This window comes from Carettochelys insculpta, chromosome 21 (assembly GCF_033958435.1).
Source record: "Carettochelys insculpta isolate YL-2023 chromosome 21, ASM3395843v1, whole genome shotgun sequence".
In the NCBI taxonomy this organism is placed as follows: domain Eukaryota; kingdom Metazoa; phylum Chordata; order Testudines; family Carettochelyidae; genus Carettochelys; species Carettochelys insculpta.
The window spans coordinates 23426945-23447694 of NC_134157.1; the positions used below are offsets into that span (position 1 = coordinate 23426945).

At 59.3% G+C, this 20750-nt stretch overlaps 1 protein-coding gene across 1 annotated transcript in view; it reads left to right on the forward strand.

Moving 5' to 3' along the window:
* OLFML2A (olfactomedin like 2A) overlaps window positions 1–20511 on the forward strand; it is a 30855-nt gene extending 10344 nt beyond the window's left edge. The window contains exons 2-8 of the mRNA XM_075015263.1: window positions 8301–8564; window positions 10014–10121; window positions 11208–11393; window positions 11927–12191; window positions 13358–13612; window positions 14243–14428; window positions 16627–20511. Coding sequence (XP_074871364.1) covers window positions 8301–8564; window positions 10014–10121; window positions 11208–11393; window positions 11927–12191; window positions 13358–13612; window positions 14243–14428; window positions 16627–17228 — 1866 coding nt within the window. The 3' untranslated portion in view covers window positions 17229–20511. The remainder of the gene's footprint in view (window positions 1–8300; window positions 8565–10013; window positions 10122–11207; window positions 11394–11926; window positions 12192–13357; window positions 13613–14242; window positions 14429–16626) is intronic.
* Window positions 20512–20750: the final 239 nt, after the last annotated feature.

Below are 20750 nucleotides of genomic sequence, written 5' to 3' on the forward strand. Positions count from 1 at the left end.
CACTTCGGGCACCTTATGACACCCTGTGCCCTGCGGGAAGAGGAGGAGGAGAAGTAGCCATAGGTGGACACCGGGCGCAGCAGCAGAACACGCTGGCCTTGCGGTGCTCCCCTGCAGAGCCTGTGCCAGCCATTATCCCCACTGCCGTGGGGCGCTGGACCAAGCAGGGGCTCTCGGCACATTCGCCAAGCAGGGGGGTTGGCAGTCGCATGGGCAGTGGGGTCGCTTTGAAGGCATGCAGCCGAGGAGAGAGGTGGGTGGCCAAAGAGCCAGGACCAGGTCCCAAGGAAGGTGGAGCATGGCTGAGTTCTCCCTTGGACTAACGCCGTTGGCTTGTGTGTCATCAGTCTGCGAACGGACTGGGCACAGCATGACGAACCCTCTGGGCCGCCCTCTGCTTTGTCTGTCAAGTTGTGACATTTCACATGCAACGGGTTTCAAAGTCTGGCAGACTCGGGGCCTCATCCCCGTCCAAGTCTCCCTCACTGCCACCCGTTGCTCCTCAGCTTAGTCTTCCAGCCCCATGTCCTCTCCCCTCCTCCAGGCAGGGGGTTTTACTCATTTACAGCACTGGAGAGACCAGTCCCAGAATACTGCGTCCACTTCTCACGCTCGCATTTGGAACCTTCCCCCAGCCGGGGCACTGTCGCAGCCCCCTAAGGTCTCCGACTCTCCTTCCTGCTCCTCCCTTCTCCTTTGCTCTTCCCAGCACTGCTTTGGCTCCTGTCTCTGTACGATTTTCAAGCAGATGCATTCCTGTGTTAGCACATTTGGCTCCCATCTTGCTGGTGAGTGCCCTGCACCGCAGCCCAGCGCACTAGACACTGTCAACGTGAAAGGCCCCAGCTGGGGGGTCTGTGCAGCCAGGCTCAGCCCAGCCCGTTTCCGTTAATCCCCAGTGGCTTTAAACAAAGTTTGCACAGGCGTATCTGCACCTTTTTGAGTGGGGTGTGCAAAGCGGGGGTGGGCTGGGGAGGTTTTGAAATGTCCTAAGGGGAGCAGAGCACAATTGGCTGCTGGGTCTCAGATTCATCTACCTAATTAAAAATGGTGGACTCTGTTGCGGGTTTTATGGCTGTGTATTCACAGTTCGATGCCGATGAATAAAGTTTTTACATTCTACAGACTTACTGTCTTACACGGGCTCACGGGGCTTTTTTTTTTCTTTCTTCATATGAACACATCTGAAATTCACTTCAGTTTGTATTCCATCAGACAGTTTGGGGGAAGAGGGGGGGTATTCTAATTGCCGGGACAAGACGTGGGACCCGCCATAAAAAGTTTGCATACACCCGATCTAGAGCACACGCATCCACACTCCAACAGACAGCCCTGCAGACTCACACAACTGCACGCACATAGCTCTGCGCACATGCACAGCTCCACTCACAGCCCTGCACACACAAGTATTTGCTGACCGAGGCCCGCGCAGACAGACCCAGGGCCTTGCTCAAACACCAGCCTTAACCTCCCCCCACTGAAGTGCACATCCCCCACAGATGCCATCAGCTGGACCTTGTGATCTTTTCTAAGAACGTAGTACATGTTGAAGCTGACAACTCTTTACCCTCTGCCCTGAGTCTCTCTGAGGCGGTGCTGACAGACGCTCTGCGGTACCATTCAGTGGCATGACAAGGGTATGAAGATAGCAAGAGCTGGTAGAAGAGGAGCCTGCTCCTGGCTGGGCGGGGGGTTGGGCTTGGCATGCGGCGGACTGAGATAATTTTCCTTTCTGCTGAGCAGTGCAGATCACAAGGGCTCTTGCTCTGGCACTACCTCCACAAGCTTTGTCCAGTAGATTAGGATCAGACTGGAAGACAAGGGCTTGCAACTGGGCAGCACGCACATTCCAGCTGCTTACAGAGGGGTTGAGCTCTCTGCTGCGGGCGAGACTTAAAGTTAGTTTGTGAGACTTGGCAGGAAGTGGCCGAGTGAGTAATATGCTGCAGTTCTTCATCTCTCTGCTAGAAAGGGCAGTGGGCTCTGGGCCCGGCTGTGACATTGGGGTCATACATTCTCATTTTGCCCACCCCAGTAAGAGGTCTAACCTCTGCCCCAGCTGTCCGCCAAGAGTCATTCTCCCTGCAGGTGGGCCAGACTGGAGATGTTGGGGTGAGCCAGGGCAGTCCTCCCCACCACAGAAATGTCAGACTGGAGGGGACCTGGAGGCAGGGCCGCGTAAACCCAGAGCATCCCTGACAGGGTTTGTCCAGCCAGGTTTTAGAAACCTCCCATGATGGGGATTCCACAGTCTCCCTCAGAACCCTAGGGTTAGAGCGTTTTTCCTAATATCGAACCTCATCCCCCTTACCATGCATTAAGCCCGTTGCTTCTTGCCCTGTGTTGAGTAGGCATGGAGAACAGCTGATCACTGTCCTGGTTAGTACAGCCCTTCCCGTATTTGGAGACTGTTTTCAGGTCCCCGCTCAGTTTCTTTTTTTTCTCAAGACTAAATGCATCCAGTTTTTCAAGCTGTTTGGTGTGTTATCTAAAGGCAAAGGGCTCCCTCCAGCCCGGGTGCAAGCCCCTGAGATGCATGGCTGCATCTGGCCCAATGAGCATGACTGTCAGGCAAAGGACGCGCTCTGAGCAGCTGGTACGCAGACATCTGTCGCAGAGGAAGCTGCAGCAGACAGCCTTTGACTCCCCTGTGTGTGTTACTGCTGGCTGACAGCAGCAGTGACTCTTTCCCTTGGAAAGCAAGGGTGGTCCTGGGTTGGCAGGAGCCAGGAAGTGAAGGTCCTACTCCCAGTTCTGCACCAGCCTTGCTCAGGAGTTGGAAGGCCAGAGAGAAGCAAACCAGTCACCTCCGTGAACTGATAGTAAAATTCTCCTTGTGGTTTATGGACTGCCCCTCCCTGCCCCCACTGCCTCCCTTTGGGCTGGGGACAGCATGTGACGTTTGGCTGGGGATGTTGGACATGGTGCAGCTCAAATCTGCTGTTGGGAGTTGGGGGAGAATTAACGGCTGGATAGACAGACTGCTCTCTGGTGGGCTGCTGCTAACCTCCCACCAGGCACAGGCATTTTGAGCTGCCGTGGGATGTAGCTGGGACCTAGATCTTGTGCTGGCTATAGGCAGCCTTCATGAACAGCTGAGCCATTGACCTTAGCCTCTGCTTTGGGGCCCGTGTTTGTGGGGTCCTGCCTGGCCACCCCTCTGTCTGAGGGCAGCAGATACCAAAGCGTCGCAAAGACCATCCAGTCAGAGCTGGGCTTTGAATGCTTGTGAGTGATTTGCCTGCGGTTTTTCCCTGGTTCCTCCATTCCGAGTGGCCCTTCCCTGACAGTGCTGTGTGGAGTTACAAGTTGTTGAGTCTGCAGTTTCCTGTCTGGAGTGGCTTAGACAGGACTGACCCTGTTTGGTGACTTTTCTCTCCCATGCTGGCATTTTTGCTTTCCTTGTGGCCTTGGTACTTCTCTGGATAGTCCCAGAGGGCAGCTCAGTCACTGCCAGCTCCAGATTCTGCTTTCTTCTGAACCCCAAGTAATTCCAGGCCCTGTTCTGGCACTGGAATTATTCCCATGACTCCGGAGAGAAGATGTGCACAGCTGTTTCCAATCCCCCGGCAGCGCTGCTCCACTGAAGCCCATCAGCAGAGAGGTCCCTGCATGGAACAGTGTCAGCTCAGCACTCCCAGAGTCTTTCACCTTTTAGCTCTGGCCTGTTCACTTCAGTTGATTGGGGAAGTGTCAGGAAATGCAGTGTTGTTTAAAGGCCATGTGAGGCCTGGTTCCCAGGTCCTGGCAAATGCAGGTCACCAGGGGATTTGGAGGGGGTCAGTCCAGTGAGCTTTTCCAAGGTCAGTAAACAACCCCAGCAATTACTGAGCCCAGCTCATGTGTTGGTTTAAAGAGATGGATCATGCTCCGGCTGCTGTATGACTTTGCTGTTGATTTCAGTATGAGTCAAGAGGCTTGTTACATACATAACTGGTGAAAAATGTCCTGGGTTGTGTAGTGTGAGGTGTGGCCAGTGGCTTGGGGAAACCTAACAAGGGCAGGGGGAAAACACTCCCCGGCTGGGTGCAAGAAGAGTAGCTGTAATTGACTCAGCTCCGTTATTAAGGGGAAGAGCTCTGGATTCCCACAGCAGTTTCAGAACCAACTGGGAAAGGAATTCCATCCCCTCCCCTCAAAATGCACGCACACGCACACGCACACACCCTCTGCTCCTCTCGGGGAAACAGTCTGTCACTCGCTCTCTGGTAACTAGGCCACAATTGCCATAAAGAAAAATGAGGAAGGTTGAGGGCGTGGAAACTTCTGTACACTCCCTAACTCCTCTCCCCTCAAACACATGGCCAGGTCTGCTGCTGCAGCCGTAATGGCTCAGCTCCGCCGGCTTCCCTGGAGCTACAGCTGTTTCCACCAGCTGAGAACCTGTTCATGGCCGGGGAGGTCCCGCTGTCCATGAGAACACAATGGGATGAGGCTGTTCTCTGGCCTGGCCTGCGATTTGCTCATTCCCAGCTCTGGCATTTGCCTTGCTGCCATCCCAGAGCTGAGTGTGAACTGCAGTGATATGGAGGAGTGCCGAAGGGTTATAGCCCCCTCAGGTCACACCTGCTCGTCCTCCCGGCACTGGACTCTGAGATTTCTCAAGCCGCCTTCGCTCTGGTATCTCCTGCCACTGAACAGTGTTCTCTGTAAACATGGCAGCCTTGACCTGTGCCCCGGGAGCAAAGGTGAGGTGCAGCAGCAGCCCCCAGACCGTTGTCTGCTCCTAGTGGGTTCTGGGTTAGCAGGTGCTATAGAGACACAAGGGGATGTCATTGCCCAGGGTCTGAGCTGCAGCTCAGACTCTCTTTACTCCCACTTTCCTGCAGGTAGCTGGCTTTAGGAAAGGGTCAGTCTAGATGTATCACCTGTTAAGTACCAGAACTAAGTTGTGTGTCTTCCACATTCCTCACCCGCTTGTTGTTTGCTTGAGAATGGAGGCTCCAGAGGCTCCCAATGGGGCACCTCTCTGGGTAGCGTGCCGAGGCTGTTGGCTGTCAGACCTCTGGCCTTCCCTTGGTGGCAGCCTTGCCCCTAGCTGCCAGTCATTGAGAGGCTCGTGAGCACACGGGTCGGAAGGCAGTCATGCAGGGCATGGGGCCTCATCAGCCACACTCCAGCTTTTCCCAGTGACTGGCTGGGAAGAGCGACTCAGATGACCCACAGGAGGCGGAACAAACTGCTGCTCTCACTGGCTAGTGATGCTGGCAGAGGAGGTGGAGCTGGTGGTTTCATTTTAAAGCATTCAGTGCACCAGGGCCATGTTTAAAGTCTTCTTCTGCTCAAGCCAGTGCTCCAGAAAAATGGCTTGTCAGTGCCCCATGCTTATCCCCATCAGCGGCCTCTCAGCTGCCGACAGGTATTCCCAGCTGCTGCCGGCTGTGTTGGGTGAGCTAACTGCTGTGCTGCACACCATGGGCCCAGCCGGGCAGGCGGCAGGTGGCAGGGAGCTGGCACACCCGAGGCAGAGCAGAATCCAAGGCCTTTTCCAGCTATTGCCCATGTTTTCAGAAAAGCTCAGCAGGCGGCAGGTCGCACTGGGGGCCGGGGAGGATGTCTCTACCTTCAAACTGAGCCCAGTGGGGCTTGTGGGGGACTGAGTGCTTTTGCAGTAGAGACAAGTATCAGAGCGGTAGCCATGTTAGTCTGTATCCACAGAAACAACAAGAAAACGTGTGGCACCTTATAGCCTCACAGCTTCGTTGGCAGGAGCTTTGGTGGGCAAAGACCGGCTGCAAGATATTCACGTCTTGTATCTGACAAAGCCGGTCTTTGCCCACCAAAGCTTCTGCCAATGAATCTGTGAGTCTGTAAGGTGCCGCCGGACTTCTCGTCGATTTTGCACTGGAGAAAAGTCAAATGTGGCGCACTGGAACCACTGGAGCGACGCTACTCTGGGAGGAGGGATGATTGAGAAACTGTGCAACTCTCAGAGCCAGCAAAGGGCCCTTCCCTGGCAGAGCCTGTGATAGGACTTCCTAATCTCATGGGGTCCCAGGGGCCCAGGCCTGGTCAGCAAAACTGGCGTCCTGGCATGATTTAGGCTAGGCCAACTAAGAGCTTAAGGGCTGTGGCTCAGGGCTGTACAAATCATACAGAATGAGACAGGCGCATAGATGCATTGCTTCGCCCAACACTGAAATGCAGCCACCTCTGGGGTGAAGCCTAGAAGCTGTCAGGCAGCACGCAGCACTACACAACAGGTTGGGACTAGAAGGAGTGAGGAATATTGTTTGCAATTGAAATAGCTGGGAGGAAATTAGAGAGAGAGGATGTAATAACTGAAATTGGAAGTTCAGCCCAGAAGTGCTCGGAGGCCATCACTGAACAGAATCAGTCGGGACCTGGGCTGGAAGCAGTGTGATCGTCACTGGTATTGTGAAGCTGTTTGTTCTCAAGGAGGAGCTGATTTCCATCCTAGAGGTGGTTGCATTTTAATGGGGAATAAAAGGTCTCGTGTGTGTGGTTTGTAACGGTCTAAGTCTGTAAAGGGCTTGGGACCCATGTGACACGCAAGGTGCTGTGGAAACAGAAGCCCACGATACTGATCTATGGGAGGGCGGGCACGTTCTGCCCAGGATGCCAAGCTAGCTAAAGCCTGGAGCAGGCCAGCCAAAGCTTCGCAGAAGTAGGTCCAATCAATGCTAAGCATCACCTGCCCCCACAGCCACAGGGGCTGGTGCTGTGTGGCTTTAACAGCTGTGACCAGGGAACTGGGACGCTGGGGAAGGTGGGTTTCCCTCTCAGGGTCAGAGGTGTTGTCAGCCAGGCTAGGCAGTGGGAGGGCGACACCCTGGTAGATCCAGGGCATCAGAGGAGATGAGAGTCCCTTGCTTTAAATCGGTGTGTGGGAATCGTATCTCCACGACAACCGCGCACACTCCTGGAACAGGCGGCGAGGCGAGACGCCTGCTGGCCTGGGGGTGAGGGAGGAGCAGCCGCAGCTGCAGCCGGGCCCCATCCCCCCAGCTCACGAAAGACTGGTGCCCAAAGCAAGGCCGTCAGAGCCCTCCACGTGGCGAGGGCCACCCTCTGGCTGTGGCTGCAGGGTAAGGACAGTCTGCCCACCTCTGTGCAGCCCAGCTCAGCCACGGTGGAGAGACACGGGCAGGCCCTGGCGAGGGGGCATTGGCCTCTCGTTCGGAAGGAGGTGGACACTGGTGCACCAGTAGGTGCAGCGCTCACACTGCTGGGGTCCCGGAGGCCCCATTCCCACCCGCCTGGGGCACAGGGGCTGTTTCGTGCAGGCTCCTTCCTGGGACGTGACATGGAGCACGAGGGTTCTTCCCCTTTCTCAAGCCCCTGGCGCGCTCCAGGCCCAGCATTTGAAACACTCCCTGCTGAGGGGTAGGAGAGGGAACTGCCTGCTGGCTCCTTGCTCACAGCCTCCCAGGGACTTATGTGCCGGTCTCATGGGCTGGAGCGCCGGGCAGGGACTCCCGGTTGGTGTCACGTGCAGCCGAGCGGTAAATGGGTAAAGCCAGCTTGCGCCTTCGCTCCGAGGAGCCGCTGCCCTGACCAAGGCAGCTGTCGCTGGCTGAGCAGGCATCAGACACCTCCCTTGGCCCTTCTCCTGAACAGCTGAGTCTGGGGGTTCAGGTGGAGCCTAAGGGACTTAGGTACCCAGATTGGGAGTTGGGCCGCTTTGAAAAGCCTTGTTCCTCCCACCCAGCCAGTCACCCTGGGATCTGTTGGCAGGGAGTGGGGAAGAGGAGGAAGATCACCCTGCTGGAGGACCGGGGGGAGCCCAGGAGGGCATCAGCCGGAGTAGGAGCAGTTCAAGCGTCTTTGCTCTGCATTAACAACTACAAGGCCGAGGGCTGGCTGAGGCCAGAGTAGCGGCTATGCTCCGCGGGGGCCAGGCCAGGCATTCCCGTGGAACCCCTGCTCCACCCAGAGAAGCCAAGGGGAAGGAGGCTGTCTGCCTGGAGTCAGCCTGGGCCAATGGGGAAGGAGTCACTGTGGTACCAGGGTCTGGCCCCGGCGATGCTGGAGCTGGTGGTCCTAGCACTGTTGCAGCAGGAGCTTCGGCCCTTCATTCACGCTCGTTGGCTGGGGCCTTTAGGGCACACGCTGGCGCACCAGAGAGCAGAGACTTTCCAGGGGGATTCCCAGCTCAGGGTCAGGAAGGGTACTCAGGCAGCTCTTGGGTGGAAGATGAACCCCCAAAGTGTTGGGTGCCAGCAGGAATTGCTTCCTGACCCTCTTCCCCAGTGTCCTGCCTGCACCCCAGAGCCTCCAGTGTGACCACAAGGGGCCATGTCCCACTGTCTTCATGTGCCTGCTTCTTGCCGGCCCAGGTGTTTGGTGACATGGACCAGGTGCGGATGACGTCCGAGGGCTCCGACTGCCGCTGCAAGTGCATCCTGCGGCCGCTCAGCAAGGACGCCTGCAGCCGCATTAGGGCTGGCAGCCTGCGGGTGGAGGACTTCTACACGGTGGAGACGGTGAGCTCAGGGGCAGACTGCAAGTGCTCCTGCACGGCCCCGCCCTCCTCTCTCAACCCCTGCGAGAGCGAGTGGAAGATGGAGAAGCTGAAGAAGCAGGCGCCTGAGCTCTTCAAGGTACCTGGCCTTAGGCAGGTCTTGCTCCCCAGCCCCTGCTGCAGCCCCCTCCCCAGCAGCAGCAGGAGGAGCTTCCCACTCTGGCCTGGGCCTTAGAATGCTGCGGTGGGCCCTGGATGCTTGGACCCCTGGCGAGGCAGCAGCTGCAGCCCCTGCCTTGCACTGTGCGTGTTTACCCGTGGGGAGCCCAGCTCCAGAGCCTCGCCGCGCCCAGGTCGGGAAAGACCGTTTCGTAAAGGGCGGAAACCCGGAGGCTGACTCCCAGCCCCAGCCAGGCCCCCCATGGGCGCGCAGCAGCCATGGCTGCACAAAGGGCTCTTCATGGGCCAGCCCCACTGGGACAAATGTCAGAAGGGCAGGGCCAGGCAATATGACATCAGTGCGGGGGAGAAGGGGGAGCGCCCACAGCTGGCAGTGACTCCACAGGCCAGGAATCCCAGCTCCCCAGAGACCAGACAGCAGGTTCTCCTAGCAGCGCCGGCTCCCTGACAAGAGCCAATCTGTGCTGGGGCCTGCAGGCTCTCCCAGGAGGCTGCGCCTCTGTTCTCCCTTGTGCGTGAGAGACCAGGCAGGGTCGGGAGCTTCTGGTAGCTAAAGGTCACCGGTTCACAATAGGCCCTGTGTGCCCCACTCGCTCCCTCCACACAGCTGTGCCCGTGGCCAGCTCGACCCTCAGAGCTGGGGAAGGGCTGGCCAGAGAGGAGCACGGGCTGCCCTGCACCCTGTGGGCGAGGCCTGGCAGACCAAGGCTAAGGTGGGTGCAGGCAGTGGGCATCTGTTGCCAGCAGTGACAAGAGGGTCACTCGCTGATGGCATGGGCCACCTAGACAGTGCCCGGGCGCAACCCCAGCCCATGGGTACGTTTCACCTCCAATGAGTCCAGCTTGGAGCCCTGCTTCCAGCAAGCTGGGGCACTGGGGACTGGTCGGAGATGGAGACAGAAAATAGCCCGTGGGAACTGTGCCTGTCGTGTCCCCTCCCTCCATCATTCCGCTCCTTCCTTAACTCTGCCTCGGTTCTGTGACCACCGGGTGGGAGTGGGGGCACAACCCTTCCCCGGACGGGTGTGTGCATGAGCAGGTGGGAGTACCAAGAGAGCGTGCAAAAGGATTATTGTTAGGGAGGAATCCCAGATGATATGGCAGCTGGGCCTCATTTTCATACCCCGGGTTCTCCTTCTATGCTGCACCTCAGCCTCACAAACCTGCCGCCTACCTCTTGTGCACCTAGAGCACCCTGTGCTGGGACCATAGCAGTCGCATGGGGCTCCCAGCACTGGGTCCTATGGCACTATGGGCTATTCTGCCCCCCCAACCCCATGATTTTGGTCTGCAGGAAGCCACCTGATAACACTGACATTTCCTGCATTTCGGGGTCCCTGTTTACTGCAGCCCCTGTTGCTACCTGTTGCTCCGACCAGGAGTCAGCTTCAGGGTTTTTCCTTCCCAGCTGCAGTCTGTGGTTGACCTGCTGGAGGGGACGCTGTACAGCATGGATCTGATGAAGGTCCATTCGTACATCAACAAGGTGGTCTCCCAGATGAACACTCTGGAGGAGGTAAGAGCACCCACTGTGCACTGCAGCCAGACAAGCAAAGGCAACAGCCAACACCTTTTCCTGCTGCGAGTCACCACGCAGCCAAGGAGTACAGAGACTGCCAGGTAGCAGGAAACCAGCTCTGATAGCTTCCTTCCTCCATGTCCTCCAGCTGCGGATGGAAACAGCCATCCACCCAGGCCACCTGAGCCACTGGAAGAGTTAACCCTCTTCTTGCCATTGTCAGGGCAGGGGACAGCCAGCCAGGTGTCCCTGTTTCAATGAGCTGGTGGCGACGGGCCCCGGCGATTTAGCTGTGCAGGCCCCTGGCCAGAGGGTGGGTGGTGGGATGATATCAAAGGTAGGAATGTACCTCAGCAAACGGGGATGAATCTGACCCTGGAGGACTGGCCCCTGCCCAGCACAGGAGCCTTGGTCCCTGTGGTGGTTTGGAGACCGTGTTTTCCAGGGCAGCGAAGTACTGCGGGAGTCTGGCCCTCTTCACCCACCAGACTGAGCCAGGGCTGGTCACTCTGTTCCTGTGGCTGGGGCATCCCTGCTCTAACCTCCCTGCGCTAAGGGGCTCTTCACAAACGCAGGGGGAATGTGGGTCCTGCCCCAGAGCTCACAGTCAGCCTGGTACAGAGTGGCGGTGGGGGTGGCACGTGGGTAACTGTCCAGGTGGGGGTTGGGCTCTGCCTGCTGGATTACGCAGGCTGGGGATTATGGGTGTTGGTGGAAGCGACTGGGAGCAGGAGAAAGGAGTCCCCTAGCTGGAGCCCTTCCAGCTGCTGCAGAGGTGAAGCTTTCTGAGTCAGCGCCACGAGTTAGTGGCATTGGCTCCCTCTCCCCGCTGGGGAGCAGCTGTTTGCACTGGGCTCTGGGACACAAGCCGGGCCCTACTTCCCAATCCAGCCCATTCCCGGCCCCCTGCCAGCGCTGGGAACAGATCCCAGGACTCCTGGCTCCTGGCCCCCCCGCCCAGCCAGTGGGCAGTGTTGTCAGCCCAGGAAGTGGGATAGGTTTCCTCTTTCCACCATGCCCGGATGCTGGACACCCCATCAGGTCTCAGCTACGCATGCCCTGTTCCCCCGTCCCCTGCCTCAGACCATCAAGGCCAACCTGAGCCGGGAGAATGACTTCATGAAGGAGAGCGTCGTGCGCCTCACCAACCAAATGAAGCACTACGAGAACTACTCCGACATCATGGTCAGCATCAAGAAAGAGATCTCCAACCTGGGCTACCAGCTGCTGCAGAAGGATGCTGCTGCCATCCTCGAGAGCAAGGCCCAGGTACCTGCCTCCCCCCTCTCTGCACACATGCCCAGCAGCAGCAGCCTGCTCCCTTCCATTGGGCTGCCCTTCGGCAGTGGCCAGCGAGCCGAGGGGCTGCCCGCAGCGGAGCGCAGGCTGGAGGAGGTGCTGCTCATTGGAGCCAGGCTGTTTGTGGCATGGCCTGGCGGTGGCACCTGCCCTGAATGCTCTTTGGAGTGAGTCAGGGCCCCCAAGCCTGGACGTGGGCCAAGCACAGTCAAGTGAAGTGAGCCTGTTGCATTCTCTGGTCTCCTTCCCATTGTAGCGGCCTTGGGCACTGCTGTCCTGCAGGTGCCTTCGTTCTATTCGCAGTTCATCTCACGCCCATCTTCGTGGCGTCAGGCACCCTGGCTTGGCGCAGTGTGTGGCTCCTGTTGGCTGCGCTGCCTGGAGCCCCTCTCTTTGCAGCCGCTGGACCGTGCTCCCAAGCTGTGACCCTCCCCACTGGCCCAGTGCAAGAGCCTGCCTTGCTGCTGCCCCCAACTGCCTCTGAGCCTGGCCCTGTCTCTTAGGACACAGCCGGAGGCAAAGGCAAGGAGGCGAGCAGGTACTCCAGCACCCGCAGGAGCCTGGGGGACAAGGCAGCGGTGAGAACCCCCAAGGAGAAGCTGCCAAAACCGGAGAAGCCCAAGAAAGAGAGTGTGAGGGTCAGGCTGGGCGCACCACAGCCCACCCACAAGCCCAGACCTGCCGAGCACCAGCAGACAGTCATCCGGGGCATCACCTACTACAAGGCTGCCAAGCCAGAGGAGGCTGAGGGCCTGGCCAGCAACCGGGGTGAGTGTCCAGGCCCAGAGTGGGATGGGGCTGAGAGGACGGTGCTGTCTGCTGGCGGGGAAGTCAGGCGGTGCAGTGTGTCTGCGAGGCCCTGCTAACCTCAGACCCTTCCCAACCAGGGACATCCTCAGAGCCACCTGTATGGTCCCCCGCTCCACCCTGCCCACCTGCCCCGCTTGGCCAGACATTCAGTGCTCCTCTCTGGGGACTGGCCTCAAGGTCTCGACTTAGGGCACCAGGGGAAAGGGAATTCCAGCCTTCGGGCTAACCACAAAACCAGCTCAGCACCTGAGATGGGCCTGGGACAGCAGGGGCTCAGGGGCACCGGGTGGGGAGCAGGTGTGTAAGTGTGTAACCCAGGGCTGGGATAGCAGGGGCTGAGGAGCACCAGAGACGGGGAGGGAGGGGGTGTGTGTGTGTGTGTGTGTGTGTGTGTGTGTGTGTGTGTGTGTGTGGCCGGCCCAGGGCTATGGTAACATCCAGGGGGGCTTCAAGACAAAGTCAAATTGCAGCAGAAAAGCCGTGAGGCGTGACCCTGGGATGTTTTCTTGCCTCCAGCCTCTGTGTGAATCTTCCCTGGGCTCTGATCCTGTCCCCGCCCTCGGCGCCCACCTGTTCTCTCTGTTACTGCACACGCCGTGGGTGGAGTGAGGGGTTTCCAAGGGGAGCAGCCGCCTTTTGTGCAGAGCTGTCAGGTGTGGTGGGGCCTAGCCTGTCTCTGAGCCCCACCCCCCCCGGTGTTCTCATGCGGGGCACCAGAATTGATGTGACTGAGGAGGTAGAAAAGGGGGTGCGCGTGGTGGATGGCAGCAGAAATCCAGCCTGGGGAGCACGGGCCCTGCATCCCGGTTCACCCTGTGGGACGAAGGCAGTAGGGCACAGGGAGGTGCACCTTACAGATTTAGGGGCGCAGTGGGACTCGGTGTCTCAGCTCCTTGGCTGGGGGGGACGAGGACTCCTGTGGCGGGGATGGCCTGGGATGGGCTAGGGAGGGAGTCAGGTGCTCAGCACAGGACAGGAAGTGGGGGTTGGGCTGGGCGGGAGGTGAGGGGAGGACAGCAGAGACAGACCCCCCACAGCCCTGTCTGCCACCCAGCACAGCCCCGTGCCGGCCAGCACCCAGCCGAGGGAGGGGGCGGCAGTAAGCGCTGCGCTTCTCTCCTCAGAAAGCCCCGTGAAGGCGACTTCTCAGGTGGACCAGCCAGAGGAGAGGAGCCCTGAGGCCTTTGCTGCTGTGGAGGCCCAGGGGAGAATCAGCGAGGAGGCAGGGAGCACCCCTGCCAGCTCCACCCCCGCCAGCTCCACCCGGCCCCCGAGCACCACCCGGGCCCCCAGCAGCACGACCCAAAGCCCACCAGTCACCATCTTCTCCATGGGGCACAATGCCCAGGGCACTGAAGGGCTGGAGGCACCTAACCAAGGTGGGCTGGGGGCAGCGCTCCCTGCAAGCTGAGCATGCGGGTGGCACCCAGGAGAGATTAGCAGAGCGCCCAGAGCTGGCAGCCTGTTTTTGTACGGGGGGTGCACATCTGCACAGGCCTTGGTGCACAGAACAAAATGTATTCGGCCAGTGGGTGTCAAAAATTACAGGGAACGTTGGCTGGGGGCACCTCACCCATCCCTGTGGGGTCAATGGGGCCAGGCCCAAACTGCAGCTGGGGGACTTGTTCTGTGGACGTGCAACAATCGGCACAGAGCTGCGTGGGCCCTGGTGCCAAGGCTGAAGTGTGGGTCCCTCCGAGGCAGGGCTGAGGGCTGGGTAGGGAAGCCGCCCAGGGTGCACTTGTCTGTGGGTAAAGGGGCTCAGTCCCTGGGGTGGCCAGGTGACATGAAGTCCAGTCACACGGTGAGGAGAAGGCAGCAGGTGTTTTGAACCTCTGTCTGTGGCTTTGAAGCCGGCAGGCAGGGTAAAGGTGAGGGAGCCTCTCCCAGGGTGGGGAAAGGCCTCCCGGGCAGGTGGGGCTGCGTGGCTGCTCTGAGCGAGGGCTGGTGAGCTGGCCTGGCCTTGTCCCGTGGAAGTCAGCCGCGAGCGCCTTTTGTTGGCCTGGCAGTGAAAGAAGTGCAGTGCGAGGGCACCATCGAGTCTGTGGAGCCGCCGGTGCAGCACCACAGCTATGGGCGTAACGAGGGGGCGTGGATGAAGGACCCTGCAGCCAGAGACGACAGAATCTACATCACCAATTACTACTATGGGAACAACCTGCTGGAGTTCAGGAGCCTCGACAACTTCAAGCAAGGTGAGGGGCTCTGGGGGCAGGGCCTCCCCCACACTCAGCCTGGGGGTGTGCAGGGAATGTCTTGCTAGCCTCGCCTCCTTGCCTGCCAGCAGGGCCTGGCGAGTGGGGTGCGAGCCCTGCCGCTTGAGACCGTGCCCGGCCCGTCAGTGAGCTGGGGGAGGGAATAGTCTGTAGGGGTCGAGCAGGACTCCGGGATTTGCACCATGCGGTTTGGTTCATAGAACCTGTCACTCCTGCATTCTTGGGGTGGTGCCCAGGGCGCCCCCCTGCCAAGTTCAGGGCCCTGCTGTGCTAGGTGCTGCACGCCCCATTGTGAGAGGCAGCCCCTGCCCCACGGGCCTCACAGCAAGAGAAGAGGGGTGGGAGGGAGGGCAGGCAAGGCTACAGAGTGGGCAAAGGACTTGTGCACGGTCATCCAGCAGGCTGGGACAGGGCTGCGATTAGAGCGCCTGGTTCCCAGACCACTGCACCAGCCACTAGACGCACTGGTGCTCAATGGGTCACATGGTGCTCTTTCTGTCTCCTGATTGGACGACTCTAAGTACGACTAGTATGAAAATGCGACCTCGGTCTCCCAAGCGTCCTTGCATGGGTGACGGCATGTGGCATCCCCTGAGAGCCCCAGGACAAGGGCAGCTGCAGGGAAGTGTCTCAAAGGGAGCTGGGGTGAGTGGCAGTGAATTCTGGTAGCACCTCTCGGGAGCCATCTGCTAATGACTGACTCTTCCTCACCCCCGGCGGGAAGTTAACTGGGAAATTCTGGGCTGGGCTGGGCTGGGTGCTGGGTGCTGCTGGGCGGCAGGCAGCTCTCCTCGCGCCCTGGCCTGGGGTAGGGCTTGGCCATAACACACACACAGAGCCAAGTGCACATCTGGGAAGCGTTAGCTGCGCCCAACATATCGGATTCCTCCTCCTACTGACGGTGCCTGGATGGCTGCCACCTGCCAGACCCGCATCCCCAGAGCTGCGCCTGCCTGGCCAGGAGGATGCAGGAAGGCTGTTCCCATGCTGCTGAAGGAAGCTGATCAGGGCAATGGGCCCACCCGTGCCGCGAGCTGCACAGGGAGGCCAGAGCGGCTGGGGGCCGTACACCCGGCCTGCCCGCACGTTGAAAGGCGAGGAGAAGGGGCCGGGCCTTTACCCGCACCTGTGAGCCTGGAGCAGCGCCGGTGTAAATGGCGAGTCCTGGCACCTGCACAGGGAGTTGTACAAGTTCACTTGGCTGGGGAGAATGGCCCAGGATTGAGGCCCAATGTGCAGGGAAATGGGGCCTGATTTCCAGAGGCTTGAACCAGAGACACCCGTTGTGGGCTGCAGTGGGATCCATACAAAAGGGGCTCCAGCTGAGCCTGGCCCCAGTCCCAGACTAATCCTGCAGCTTTCACAGCTCCCAACTCAGCTCCTGAAGAGACCTGGGTGTGGCTCTGTGTCTCCCTGTGACCCTTCAGGTGACTCCGGCGCTGTTATCCAACTCCCACCCCCACGTCTTGAGGCTTCTCTGAGCCCAGCCTCCAGACCCAGCCGTTCAGCCAGCATGGCTGTGGCCCCGGATGAGAAACACCAACAGACCTGAGCGTTCGCTGACCCTGGCCAAGGCTGGAGTTGGTAGCGAGAGGGCTCTCGCCCATTAGGCCCATGGGAATTGCCATCCTGGGTCAGAACAGGCAGCGCCTGGAGCACCTGTCCAAGGGTGGGAGGGCTGAGTCTGCCTGTAGCAGGACTTGCTGCCTGTATCCGCGTTGCACAGCTCACAAACCCTGAGCTCCACAAGGCTTGAAGAGAACCTGCGGGAGTCCCTTTCTGGGGTGAGTGCCACTTGGCAGGTGGGGACTGTGTGCTAGAACGTGGCTGGCAGGCTCCCGGGCTTTGGTTTCTGGAGTGTTGTGGTGAGGACAGTGAAAGCAGATTGTTCCCTACAACCCTTTTCTAGTCACTCTTTGCTGAGCAGCAGTACCTAGTCCTGTCATCAGTCCTACCCCTTTGCTGCCTCCCTGCCCAGCCCAGGCAGTGCCGGTGCCCTCAGAAGCAGGTAGACATGCGAGTGCAGGTCGTAGCAGCCAGCTGGCTGTGCAGAGTGGGTGTGCAGAAAAGAGGGGCTGGGGGATGCAGGGCAGGAGATGTGGCCTGTGGGTGTAGAGGGTCCAGGCCTGGCTCAGATGCCCAGTCTGTGCATTAAAGAGCTTTTGCTTTCACCACAGGCCGCTGGAGCAACCTGTACAAGCTCCCTTACAACTGGATTGGGACTGGCCATGTGGTCTACCAGGGGGCCTTTTACTACAACCGCGCCTTCACCAAGAACATCATCAAGTATGACCTGAAGCAGCGCTTTGTGGCTGCCTGGGCCCTGCTGCACGCTGTGGTGTATGAGGACATCACGCCCTGGAAGTGGAGGGGGCACTCGGACATCGACTTCGCGGTGGACGAGAGTGGGCTGTGGGTCACCTACCCGGCGGTGGACTATGACGGCTCCCAGCTGGAGGTGATTGTTCTGAGCAAGCTAGACCCCGGTGACCTCTCCATGAAGAGGGAGACCACTTGGAAGACAAGCCTCAAGCGCAACTCCTACGGGAACTGCTTCATCGTCTGTGGCATCCTGTACGCCGTGGACGTGTACAGCCAGAAGGAGGGGCAGATCTCCTATGCCTACGACACCCACACGGACACTGAAGCCAGCCTCAAGCTGCCCTTCCTCAATGAGTACTCCTTCACCACGCAGGTCGACTACAACCCCAAGGAGAAAGTCCTCTACGCCTGGGACAATGGCCACCAGGTGACCTACAGGCTGCATTTTGTGGTCTGAGCAGTGGGCCCTGCCGCTTGGCCAGTGGCCCGCTATCGTCAAGCACTTTTGTCTGTGTCCCAAAGGACCAGGCACATCTGTGTCCCTCACACCACTTGGGTTGCAAACAAATCCACAATCGCACGCACCCATTGCCACAGACCTCAAACAGCCTTCGGGAGTCCGTAACCGCTGAGAAAACAGGCGGCCTGGCCTGGTGCTCCCCGGTTTGGCCAGGATCAGTGCCTTGCAGAAGACCTCTGTGCTGCCGCAGCCCCCAATCCACCCAGCCAGAGGATTGACCTTAGCCGTTCTCCCTGGATCCCCCGGAGTTAGGGCTCTCACACCAGCCTTTTGCTCAGCATCTCAGACTCAGCTTCCCACCTTTCTTCTCTGAGTCGAGTGCTCAAGTATCTGTCGTGCCAGTAGAACAAATTCACGTGGTGGAGGGAGGTGACAGGGCCGTCGTTTCCCTGTATTGCAGCCCTACTTTGGGACGGGGAAGAATTCCGTACAGAGGCAGTGCAGTAGTACAGTAGGTCATTCAGGCCCCACAGGGCACTGGATCCCTTCTCCTCCACCACCGTCTGGTGACTTTAAGCCCTTTTCATTCAACACTCAGCGCGTTTCTGCCTCCGAGCTCCATTACTGAAATCTACCCCAGCACATGTCAAAATCACTTGTCTCCCATAAGCAAACCGAGGTGACCAGGGGCTGTAAGTCCTGGGGCTGACATCAGGGACGAGGAACTTTGCTGGCAACTTGGTGCCCATGAATTTTCCGGCTGGTCCATATAAGGTGAGCTCTTATTTAAATTAGCAGCCTCCTAGGTTTGATCCCTGCTTTGCATTGACTCCTGTAAATAGGGACATCCCTTGTAGCCCGTCCAGAGCTGTAGCTTGTGCCAGATTTGGGAGAGTTGTCACGTCCGTCCTTCCCCACACTGGCCCACTGCATGGGCACTCGTGTGTAAGTCTGGAAGGCTGTCTGAGTGCCCAGCAGGAGGGAGGGAGGGGTTTGCACTGCGGCTGCCACCCTAGGGGGTTGGACACTTTGGGTTGCTAGCACGAGTTAGCTTCCTTTCCTGTGTGCCCCTTTTGGCTGCCAGTCGCTTTGTGATGTTCACAGGGGAACAGCACCTGCTACCCCCCTCCAGGCAGACATGCTGATGCCAGAGTGTCTCGGTGACTTGGGCACCTTGCCCACATGCAGAGGACCTGCCCTGGAGCCAGAGTGGGGCCTGCTATGCCACAGGACACTGACTTGTGTCCCACTGTCCCCCACCCGCTTACAGGCCCTGTGTCTTGGTTCCTGTTCCCTGGCGCCTGTCTGAGAAGCGCTAGGTCCATGGTCCCCCCAGCTGCGGGGGGGTAACTGCCTGCAGTAACGCCCTGCGAGCAGAGGAAAAGACACAGCAGGGAATTAGATGGATTCTGCTGAAGAATCTTCTCAAAGCTGGAGACTAGTTCAAGGCAGCTGGCCCAGAACGCCACTCAGCGGGCAGGTTGGCAGCACCCTCCACCGATGAAACTTCCCAGAACATGATACCAGCAGTGCTGCCTGGCCCCGGCCCAGGCCCTGGGAAGAGCCCTGTGCTACCCTCATAGGTCCCCTGGTCTTTCCTGGGTCTTGCACAGCAGTGCACTGCCTGCCCCTTTGGCCACAGCCCAGCCAGGACGCCCCGGCCAAGCAGCAGGAACGCAGCCTGTCTGGGGCGCTGCAGTGCAGAATAAAACAGCAGGAAGAAGCAAGCGACACCACCTGCCCCGCCAGGTCCCTGGCCCTGGCAAGCACTGTGTGTCCAGCTGCTCCCCAGCGGCTGGGCATCCATGGGCTGAGCCTGGCTCTGACGGGGCCGTCCCCACACTCAGGCGAGCTGAGCAGACATTACTGCCCTGTCTGATAGCCCCGTGCAGGCACGAGAGGCCGGCCCACTCTGTACCGTAAACCCAGGGGCCCATGCAGCCTGGCAGACTGTCCAGAGTGGCCAGGACTGTCTGAGAGGTCCCATGCGCAGGCCCGGGCTCCCCAGAGGGCTCTGGCCAGCTTTGAATTGGGAACCAGGTGCTACCTTTCTCCTCGCTCTGGGGGGGACTACAAAGCCAGTGTGTGTGGGGAGAGGGCCAGGCGGCGGCCCCGACTCTCAGCCCCTGAAGCCGGATTAGCCTGCGCCACAGATGGCTTTGATCTTGCCTGGGGCTGGCCTGTTGCTAATGGAGCTTAGCAGAGAAACGCCTTTCCCGAGGGGCAGGGTCGCCGCCCTTCACAGTGTGGATCATGGGCTGTTTGCCTTTCTGGGCTGTGCTTTGTAATGTCTCTCGCAGCCGTGCCAGACACGCCAGGGTGGGCGGGGGAGCGTCGCCAGGCACTCCGACAAGCCCTGCTAAGCTCACCCAGCCCCAGCCCCAACCCCAGCCCATCCGGGTGCAGTGGGAGGCTGTCAGGTCTCCATCCGTTCCCTCTGGCAGCTCTTGTCAGCCACACGCTTTCCCTGAGGGCATGGGGGGCGGGGGCTGTGGGCGGGCGGCTCGTACCTCACGCCCTGGGGAGGCCACAGGGAGGCATCAGGTTGACAGATGTTGGTTGCATAGGGAGGCTGCCCAGCGCTGAGGGTGGGGACACAACTGAGCTCTCTCATGCTGAGCACCAGAGGGGGGTTGACCTTCACCATCCCAGGATGCACAGCACCCATTCCAGGGCCCACTTGCACCTCTCAAAGGGGGGCGGTTTCCTCGTAGCTCCTCCAACCTGGGCTGTGCCTGGAGTCCCACCACGAGCACATTGGGACTACTGTCAAAATGCATCTCCTTTGAGGTCCCAGCTTCCCTGACATACGAGTGCCTTAGTGTGCCACTGACTGGCGCTGCCATCCTGCCAGTCAGCGTTCCCCGAATGCCCCCAGAGCAGGGCTCTGCAGCAAAGTCTTTACTCAGCTTACTTAGTCCCAGCAGAAGCAGCAACCATCCGCTATGAGTTTAGAAGATGTGACCAAGATGTCGCTGCTTCCTGCAGCTTCTGAGCTCACCACAGACGTGCCTGCAGGGCAGCAGCACAGACCCTGCTCCCCTGAGCTGGCAGGCGGAGGCTGGCTGAGTGCACCAGCCAGTGGTGCTGTGAGTTAAACCCACATAGGCTGAGAGCACCTAGAGAAAGAGCATGGATGGAAGTGGCAGGTTGACTGTGCTGGCGGACTCCAGCCACGGAGGGAGGGTTCTGTGGCTAGCCCTGGGGAGCACTTGGCTAGATTTCGCCTTGGCTGTAGGAGTGAACACTATTAAAAAATAACCGGCTGAACCCCACCCCACCACCGTTTCTCTCTGTCATTTCATCAGGGAGCTCTGGCCAGGGGACCTGACCCACTGCACTGCTGGCCTGGCCGTGCCAAAGACAAGCCTTGCAGCTGAACAACGGGCAGTGGCTTGGGTTCTCTGAGCACGGATCTCATCTGCAGGGGAGCCCCAGGGCGCAGCTACATTCTGCCCTTGGAGAGCTGAGCAGCCCCATGCCCTCAGGACCCCCGTGCTGCCGCGCCCCCCTCCCTCC